Source organism: Phyllobates terribilis, unplaced genomic scaffold (assembly GCF_046119375.1).
Source record: "Phyllobates terribilis strain yellow unplaced genomic scaffold, ASM4611937v1 Scaffold_9__5_contigs__length_417890890, whole genome shotgun sequence".
Classification (NCBI taxonomy): domain Eukaryota; kingdom Metazoa; phylum Chordata; class Amphibia; order Anura; family Dendrobatidae; genus Phyllobates; species Phyllobates terribilis.
In genome coordinates, this window is record NW_027362769.1 from 168,644,075 (window position 1) to 168,654,333 (window position 10,259).

The window sequence follows — 10,259 nt, forward strand, 5'->3', positions numbered from 1 at the left end:
AATCGGAAGGTCTGACTTGAGTTTGCCGAAGAACAAAGAACACAGCCAAAGGAAAGAGACAGATAGGTCTCAGGTGTTGTGATCAGATGAATCCAAGTTCAATCTGTTTGGTAGTGATGACAAGCACTATATATACTGTCCAACTGGAAAACGTAATGATGTAAGATGCCAAACACCTACAGTGAAACATGGTGGTGGCAGTGTCATGGTTCGGGGCTGCTTTTCTGCAGCTGACATTGACCTTCTGCATAGAAATGATGGAAATATCAATGCTACCATGTACAAGGATATACTGGAGAATGTAATGCTGCCACATGGTAAAACCAAAGTAGGCAGGGGATGGAGATTGCAGCAAGACAATGATCTTAAGCACACATCCAATTTAGTCAAAAATTGGTTAGCAAAGAAAAATGTTCGCCTGTTGCAATGGCCAATCCAATCACCTGATTTACACCCTGTAAAGCACCTTTGGGATGAGTTAGGGTGACAATTTGGGGACTGTGCCCATAGCAATAAAAATGAATTGTTTTCAGATTTGCAAATGGAATGGAGCAAGATCCCGCAAGATGTCTTGAATACCCGAGTGGCTTCAATGCCCCGTCGGTGCGGTGCAGTAATTAAATCAAGAGGTTATGCTACAAAATACTAAGTTATTGCATTGTAAGCAATGAATTACTCTCTATCTTGTGATCAATAAATAGTAGATGCAAAACTTTTGTCAGTCAGCTTTCTTTAATTAAATGACCATACCGATATTCAAAAGCATTTTGGCAAAATGAAGCTCTTGCATGATGACAACTTCATGCACTTTCAATTCATCACTAGGGAAATGTCATCACAACAGCCAGACAGAAGTAATAACACTTTAAAAAAAAATGCAAAACTTTTGGTCTCCACTGTATAGATAGACCAGGTAGGCAATGGGCTTAATGGTCATGGAGGGATTAACAAACACAAGACCCTTCTGTCCTGAATGTCAAACCTTACCACCATAACATTTTTGATCTCTGCTATGGGTCGCCCTCTTTTCTACCTACATCTGACCTAACCATACTACAACATAGAGGAACAACACAGTTGCCTAATCTTATGTAACAACTGGGAGTTCTCTATTTTGAATATTTGGGTTCAGCTACAGGCGCAGTCTTGGGTCAGCAGGTTTGGCACTGTTTCATATCGAAAGGAGAATCCACCATCTGTGGTGGTGGTGACTCTCAAAGGCTTCATGGTACTGGGTAGTGCTGCACAACAGTTCCCCCAGTGTAGAGCTGTGCTTAGACCGTGGTTTGGAGAACAAGTCCCATGGCAGTAGTGGAACTGGAAGCTTCCAGGATGGACAATCCACTGATTCCAACCCAACTCTTCAAAGGATATGTTGAGGGATCCACGATGACATTGAGTAGTGTCAGCTCCAGGTGCTGGAGGCCTCTGCAGAAGCTCCAGAGCAGATGGGGACCATGGAACTCCTGACCTCCGGCCACGCTGGCTAGGGTGGGTGCTGTACATGATGAAGGGTGTATGTTCAGGCTGCTCCGAACAAGGACATGTGGGACAATGGACCATCAGAACAAAAAGACTGCTTGTGACATAATTCAAGAAAGCAGGAGCCAGGTGAAAGACTGTCCAGTCATCTATCTTCTCCACCTTGGACGTGGCCACAGTGACCGGCTTCTGCTGTGATAGTACCTGTATGTCCACTACATGATGTAGTGTCTCCTTAGTGATACTATTGATAGGTGAGACGGAATCCTCTTTACCACCCACATTGTCATCTCCGAGTGTTGTAGACTCATGGGATGATACTTCTGTCACTATAGTCGGTGGCTCTGTGATCTGGACACTTGCATCTTCTGTGGACAGGTTTTCGTACCAGGTGAAGTTGTCTATCGGAGACTCTCCGGTGAAAAACCAGAATTGCACAGAGGACACTCGACGACTCAAGATGTGCGGAGACGGACGGAAGATGTAGGTGAAACTGTTGCCTTCTTCTGCCATTGGGGCATCAAGGGATGGAGTCTCACAAAGAATATCTGCAAGAAGATCATACGTCATAACAGTCATAGAATCATATAAAAAGACAAACTAAAGGTCCTCACACACAACCGTATCAAATCACCCGTGTTTTCATGGAAATCACCCAGTTTTCAGCCTTTTTCATCCTGTTACCCTGAGAAATATAACAGGACCAACAGAATAATAGCACTAACAATAATAGTGGAGGAAGGGACAGTGGAGGAAGGGTTGTTCACAGGTAGAGAGTGACAGACCCCGCACTACACATGGAGGACAGGTAGAAAGTGACAGACCCCACACTACACATGGAGGACAGGTAGAGCGTAACAGACCCCGCACTACACATGGAGGACAGGTAGAGCGTAACAGACCCCGCACTACACATGGAGGACAGGTAGAAAGTGACAGACCCCACACTACACATGGAGCACAGTTAGAAAGTGACAGACCCCGCACTACACATGGAGGACAGGTAGAGAGTGACAGACCCTGCACTACACATGGAGGGCAGGTAGAGAGTGACAGACCCCGAACTACACATGGAGGACAGGTAGAAAGTGACAGACCCCGCACTACACATGGAGGACAGGTAGAGAGTGACAGACCCCACACTACACATGGAGGACAGGTAGAGAGTGACAGACCCCGCACTACACATGGAGGACAGGTAGAGAGTGATAGACCCCACACTACACATGGAGGACAGGTAGAGAGTGACAGACCCCACACTACACATGGAGGACAGGTAGAGAGTGATAGACCCCGCACTACACATGGAGGACAGGTAGAAAGTGACAGACCCCGCACTACACATGGAGGACAGGTAGAGAGTGACAGACCCCACACTACACATGGAGGACAGGTAGAGAGTGATAGACCCCGCACTACACATGGAGGACAGGTAGAGAGTGACAGACCCCACACTACACATGGAGGACAGGTAGAGAGTGATAGACCCCGCACTACACATGGAGGACAGGTAGAAAGTGACAGACCCCGCACTACACATGGAGGACAGGTAGAGAGTGACAGACCCCACACTACACATGGAGGACAGGTAGAGAGTGATAGACCCCGCACTACACATGGAGGACAGGTAGAAAGTGACAGACCCCGCACTACACATGGAGGACAGGTAGAGAGTGACAGACCCCGAACTACACATGGAGGACAGGTAGAGAGTGACAGACCCCGCACTACACATGGAGGACAGGTAGAGAGTGACAGACCCCACACTACACATAGAGGACAGGTAGAAAGTGACAGACCCCGCACTACACATGGAGGACAGGTAGAGAGTGACAGACCCCACACTACACATGGAGGACAGGTAGAGAGTGACAGACCCCGCACTACACATGGAGGACAGGAAGAGAGTGACAGACCCCACACTACACATGGAGGACTATAGGCTCTGGATTTGATTGGCTAATTACTGGTTAATTCTATAATAATATTACAACAACAACTAATATTTGTATTGTGAGAAAAGCAAAATAGAAAAATAAATGTTTGTTGCTTTTGTAATATTAGGCTATGTGCGCATGTTCAGGATTTAAAGCAAAAACGACACGTTTTTTATGGATTTTTTGAAGAGTTTTTGTACATCAATGACTGCTTTTTGGAGCTAAATAAAGTTATTTGGTGGGACATTGCTTTAACCCTTGGATCACTGTCAGAACTGGGGTGAGTATATTGGTTAATTTAAATGATTAAAGAATGTGTCTGTTGTATTTCAAATAGTGTTTACTCTGTGTCTGTGTGTTTATTTAACTCTTTACTTTACTTTAATTAGGTTTGGTGATGAAAGGGTCTGATTGACATCACCAAACAAAAGAGCTAGGTGTCAGCTAGTCCCATTCACCCAATCTTCATTAGCATTTCCATTCATGTAATTTCTGGGGCAGCTGTGAGTTGCTATTTTTAACCTAGGAAGGTGCAATTAGGAAAACATGGTCCCTGGCTATTATTAACAGCTCACAGCTGTTTCGTTAACCGCTACATCCCCACGAACAGCATCAAGCAGCGCTTTGGACACAGCGTATTTTTGCTGCATCCAAAACACGGTGTTCTAATGCAGCACTTTTGTTGTCGGTGCATGTGAATCCACCGCATATAATGACACTTCAATTGGTCATTCTACCCGCTACTATTCATTCTCTTTAGTAGCGGGCACGGAGGAGCACCGAGTTGTGGCTCCTGCTGACAGTGCCTGCTACTAAAGAGAAAGTGTATTCACTCTTCTCCACACCCATAGTCCCGGTGTGAAGAGGACTGAATATGCCGGCAGCAGTAGCAGCTCACCTCGGCATCTGAGAGCAGGAGCAAGCAGGAGCAGAGGCGAGGAGGGAAGGTGAGTATAAGTGTTTATTTTTTGTGTGTGCAGTGATGGGGCCATGCATACCAGGATTGATGGATGAGGGGGCCACACATACCAGGATTGGGGGGTGAGGAGGCCACACGTACCAGGATTGGGGGATTAGGGGGGCCACACATACCAGGATTGGGTGGATGAGGGGGCCACACATACTAGGATTGGGGGATGAGGAGGCCACACATGCCAGGATTGGGGGATGAGGAGGCCATACATACCAGGATTGAGGGATGAGGGGAGCCTCACATACCAGGATTGGGGGATGAGGGGGCCACACATACCAGGATTGGGGGGTGCGGGGGGCCACACATACCAGGATTGAGGGATGAGGGGGGCCACACATACCAGGATTTGGGAATGAGGGGGACCACGCATACCAGGATTGGGGGATGAGGGGGGCCACCCATACCAGGATTGGGGGATGAGGGGTCCACGCATACCAGGATTGGGGGATGAGGAGGCCATGCATACCAGGATTGGGGGATGAGGGTTGCCAAACATACCAGGATTGGGGGATGAGGGGTGCCATACATAACAGGATTGGGGGATGAGGAGTGCCATACATACCAGGATTGGGGGATGAGGAGGCCATGCATTCCAGGATAAGAGGATGAGGAGTGCCATACGTACCAGGATTGGGGGATGAGGGGTGCCATGCGTACCAGGATTGAGGGATGAGGGGTGCCATGCGTACCAGGATTGGGGGATGAGGGGTGCCATGTGTACCAGGATTGGGGGATGAGGGGTGCCATACGTACCAGGATTGGGAGATGAGGGGTGCCCTATGTACCAGGATTGGGGGATGAGGGGTGCCATACATACCAGGATTTGGGGATGAGGGGTGCCATAAGTACCAGGATTGGGGAAATTTACCAGTAGCTGCTGCATTTCCCACCGTCGGCTTATACTCGGGTTGGCTTATTTAAAATATGCGGTATTTTAAAATCAGTGAGTACGTGGTGCCTATAATACTGCAGGACTGTGGGGTGCATTATACTATATGGGGGCTGCATTTTACCCTATGGGGTGTGTAATATACTGTATGGAGGACTATGGGGAGTGCATTATATTCTATGGAGGACCATGGAAAGTTCATTAAACTATATGGAGGATTATGGGGGGCGCATTATACTATATGGAGGATTATGGGGTGCGCATTATACTATATGGAGGATTATGGGTGGCGTATTATACTATATTGAAGGCTATGCGGGGTCCATCATACTGTTTGGAGGGCTGTGTGGGTGCCATTATACTGTTTGGAGGGCTAGTGCGGGCCATTATACTGTATGTAGGCCCATTATACTGTATGGAGGGCTGTGTGGGGGTCACAGTTGGGGGATCATACTGTGTTAGGGTCACCATACTTTGCCTTGGGAGTTGAAGTGGGGTACAATAGGGTCATTATACTGCGCATGTGGAGGCTAATGTGGAGGAATGCACCATGGGGGTATCATACTATGTTTGTCGGGCACTTTTGTTTGCATAATACTTTATGAGGGCAAGGAAAGAGGAATCTAGGACTTCAGCAGGAGGAAAATTACTAAGTAAAGGCTGGAGAGTTGTGAGATCTGCTCTTCTGTGACACAAATATTTATTTATTTATTTTTGAGGGGGGGGCAATTAGAGCTTATGCTATGGGGCCCCATGATTTCTATGTACGCCCCTGCTGGTATGCATGGCCTCCTCATCCCCAATCTTGGTATGCATGGCCCCCTCAGACCCAATCCTGGTATGCATGGCCCCCTCAGACCCAATCCTGGTATGCATGGCCCCCTCAGACCCAATCCTGGTATGCATGGCCCCCTCAGACCCAATCCTGGTATGCATAGCCCCCATCAGACCCAATCTTGGTATGCATGGCCCCTCCATCCCCAATTCTGGTATGCATGGCCCCCTCATCCCCAATCCTGGTATGCATGGCCCCCTCAGACCCGATCCTGGTATGCATGCCCCCCTCAGACCCAATCCTGCTATACATGGTCCCATCAGATCCAATACTGGTATGCATGGCCCCCTCAGACCCAATCCTGGTATGCATGACCCCCTCAGACGCAATCCTGGTATGCATGGCCCCCTCAGACCCAATCCTGGTATGCATAGCCCCCGAGGACCCAATCCTGGTATGCATGGCCCACTCATCCCCAATCCTGCTATGCATGGCCCCCTCATCCCCAGTCCTGATAAACATGCCCCCCATCACTGCACACATGAAAAAAATAAACAATTTTACTCACCTTCCTTCCTCCCCTCTGCTCCAGCGCTGCGTCCTGTCTGCCAGCTGCTCATGTCAGCATCTGAGCAGCGCATGACATCACTGCCATGCGCCCTCAGATGCCAAGGTGAGCTGCGGGGATATTCACTCCTCTCCATGCCGGGACTATGGGAGTGGAGAGGAGTAAATAGTTCTCCTTAATAGCGTACACAACAGCGGCTGCGCTCCTGCTGCGGCTCAGCGATCCTCTGTGCCCGCTTCTAAAGAGAATGAATATTCTCTCTAATAGTGGAAACACAGGATCGCGGAGCCACAGCAGGAAGCCGGCGGCTGCGATTGACAGTGTGCGCTATTAAGGAGAAAGAATATTCACTCCTCTCAACTCCCATGGGTGTGGAGAGGAGTGAATATTCATTTTCTTTAGCAGCGGGCACACATGGTAACTGCAGCTGCTGGCTACAATCTGTGCACGCTGCTCCACAGCTGCAACCCCCCACCACTCTCCCCAGCCGGGAGAACAGCTGAGCAGTGACGGGACGGGGGACTGAGCCCTCAAAGAGGCACAGTCCCGTGGAAACCGGGACAGTTGGGAGCTATGGTTCACGTCAGCCTTGTATTGGCAGTTGACGTGAAGCCTAGGTTAGTAATGGAGGGCGTCTACAAGACGCCCTCATTACTAACCACGTAGTAAAGTTTACAATGCTTTTTCAATAAATGCACGGCCAGAATAAAGTATTTTAATGAAATAAAAAACACACGGTTTTAAAATTTTTTTTTATTGTACTCTCAGTCCCCGAATCCCTCGATCTTCTGTAAAAAAAAGTAAAATAAAGAACAACCATATCCCTCACCTGTCTGCCGTCACGACGTAGTCCATGATTCCGTCACGAATGTCCCTTGGGCGATCCGGGTCACTTCTACAGCAGTGACATCAGCAATCACTGATGTCACTGCTGCAGAAGCCAGCAATGTACACTGACAGGAGTGTAAAATCACTCCTGTCAGTGTACATACTGTTGCAGGAGTGAGATCAGCTGATCAGCCCCAGTGACCTCAGCACCAGTACTGGTGGGAACATTCTGGTGCCGTAAGTGAGATCTTCAGCTGAGGTCTCATGTGACCGCAGGTCCTGGCAGTGCAGTACACTGCTGGGAGCGAGCGCACTCCCGGCAGTGTACCGCCGGCTGCCGGGAGGATGACATTGCCGGGGGATATCACCGGACAGGTAAGAATAGTGTTTTTTATTTTATTTTTTACTTTTTTTTTCTTTTTCTACACCGCGTGGTACCCGGCTCTGCTGAGGAGACTACTGCTCCCCACAGCCGCGCCGCTCTCGCTGTTATCAGTGGGAGCGGTGGTCTGATGAGGGGAGTAGTACTCCTCCTCTGCCATGCCGGGTACCACCCGCAGCGTTTCCGCAGCGTTTCTCCGCCCCTTGGCTTTAATTGAAACGTAGCAAATCCACAGCTATAATTATTATACCTGCGAATTTGCTGCAGTTCAATTAAAGTCAATGGGCGGGAAAACGCTGCGCACAATTGGTAGTGCTGCGATTTTTTCTGCAATGGTAATCCTGAGCGGAAATTTCCGCATCATGTGCACAGCACATGAGGATTACCATTGCAATAGCTGGCAGACCAATTACCAAGTGTTTTCGCTGCGTTTCCGCGGCAAAAAAACGCTGTGAAAACGCATCAAAAACGCTACGTGTGCACTTAACCTTATTTTGGAATTAAACCAGTAACTAGCCAATCAGATCCAGAGCCCATACAGCACCTCATTGTGCCTTAATTTAATATGTGACTCTTTCTTGTGAATCCTCTGGAAATGATATGGCATATTCTATGGTATGTCGCCAACACATGCAGTACTTACGGCTCTGCGGCTTCTGCTGCCATACAGTCTCTATGGTCATGGGGACCTCTGACACTTCTTCATAGTCTGAATAGTGCACACGTAGAGATGATGTGACCCCAACTGGCAGTTGGAGACAACTACACCCAATGCAACTTATCACTGGACTGCGGCAATATTCGCTGTTTGCTGCAAATTCTAAAATATGCCACAAAACCTCCAGATAACATGAAATATCTAAGCTGGTCGCTCCACCAGCGGAGAGGTCATCCTGGCTCCATTACTGGGCATATTAGCAAATATTGTTACTTGCAGCTCGGCAAAATATTTTATTTATTAGCAGAGTAGTTTGCAGGTGCCCCCCCTGATCGTGCCCCTCTAGGACCTCCATTGCAGTATATTGTCCTTAATGTAGACAGATGTCTTCATGTTTTTCTTTATCTGGCATCTAAAGATTCAGCAGTGACCCCAAACCTCACTCTGACGGAAGCTGAGATACGGGGAGCTGTTTGTCCTTACATTGACTAATGGGCAAGAAATTCTACATTTCACTCTTTGACCGTGAAGAATTACCTTTGTTATTAGCAATATAGGACATAGGAGAGGCGACATGCTTTATATCCACCATTACCAGAGAGCGTGGGGCTCCTGGGCAATAATGGTCGAGACCACCTTGCCAGCCACTACGGTTGCAATACACTTGAGGAGCGTTATAGCAAGAAACGTGGTTGATCAGAATAAGAAAAATATGGATTATTTCCTTAAAAATCAGCGCCGCTCCTGTTTACGGGTTATGTGTGGTACTGCAGTTCAGCCTAATTCACTAAGATGTTGCTGAGCTGCAATACTAAATACAACCTGTAGATGGGTGTGGCGCTGTTTTTGGAAAAAAAAAAAAAACAGCGATTGTTCCCTAATTCTAGAAAACCCCTTTAATTCAGAGGGTAACTGGTCTTTGGATTCTGCCCCAATATCCCAAATGTTCTCACCTGATGATGGGAAGAGAATGACCTGAGACGTGTCCTCCACGCCGTGCCTTCTCGTTTGGCTGTGCCTCTTCCGTAGAATCCTCTCCTCAGACTTGATGGGTCTATTTGGGTTTGGAGATGGAGCTATAGATGCGGCAGTGGTTGGCGGAGGAGACCCCAGTGCCTCCAAAATCCTCGTCTTCACTTTGTCCAGGATAACCTGGCGGTCGGCCTCGGGCATCTCACAGCCTTGGCTTATCTCGGTGACCATCATGGCAAAGTAGAGGACAAACACGAGAGCCATTGACGAGGTTTGCAAGTCAAGGGTGAAGCAGATGTTAGGAAGTAATGAGGTTTGTGTATGTCTCTTGTAGGAGATATCACTGGGACTGTCCCAGCTGTCTCGTCTCTCCGGTCTCAGTTCTGCCCTGGCACTGGGTATGTCTTCTCTCTTGACTTCCTTGGACTGTGATACGTAGACTGAAGCTGACTGTCTCAAGAAGTGTCTGCTCCCTGCGGATGTCTCAGAATGCTCTGTCCTTCAGCACAGTTTTTGCATGTTATCAAAGTTGGCAGAGAGAAGTTACTGGGCACAGAGAAAACTATCTGTAACAGACGCCTGGAATGTATTGTTTGCCCCAGAGATAATGTGATCGGACCACCCCAACCAGCCGTTTCACATGGGAAGAGCCCCCTTCCTCCCAAAAAGACCTTGAGCCCTGTAACAGCGATAAATGTTTTATTATTTTATACATATGGATTATAATACGGCCAATCAGCTACAACAAATTAAAAGAGAAGCAATTTGTAGTTCTGCAGAGTAGAGCTCCCTCTA

The 10,259-nt window shown here is 48.1% G+C and overlaps 1 protein-coding gene across 1 annotated transcript; it reads right to left on the bottom strand.

Annotated features, from left to right (window-relative positions):
• Positions 1 to 808: 808 nt before the first annotated feature.
• On the bottom strand, positions 809 to 9,954 carry INHA (inhibin subunit alpha). The gene is made up of 2 exons (XM_073645704.1): positions 9,446 to 9,954; positions 809 to 2,030 (listed from the first exon to the last, which is right to left on the bottom strand). Exons 1-2 carry the CDS (start codon positions 9,726 to 9,728, stop codon positions 1,129 to 1,131), a joined length of 1,185 nt encoding a protein of 394 aa, XP_073501805.1. The 5' UTR covers positions 9,729 to 9,954; the 3' UTR covers positions 809 to 1,128.
• Positions 9,955 to 10,259: the final 305 nt, after the last annotated feature.

Bases quoted from the DNA above. Each gene is read 5' to 3' on its own strand.
- INHA (XM_073645704.1), bottom strand. From the start codon at position 9,728: ATGGCTCTCGTGTTTGTCCTCTACTTTGCCATGATGGTCACCGAGATA. The intron at 2,031-9,445 runs GTGAGAACATTT...ATCTTCTTGCAG, and splicing joins CATTCTCTTCCCATCATCAG to ATATTCTTTGTGAGACTCCA.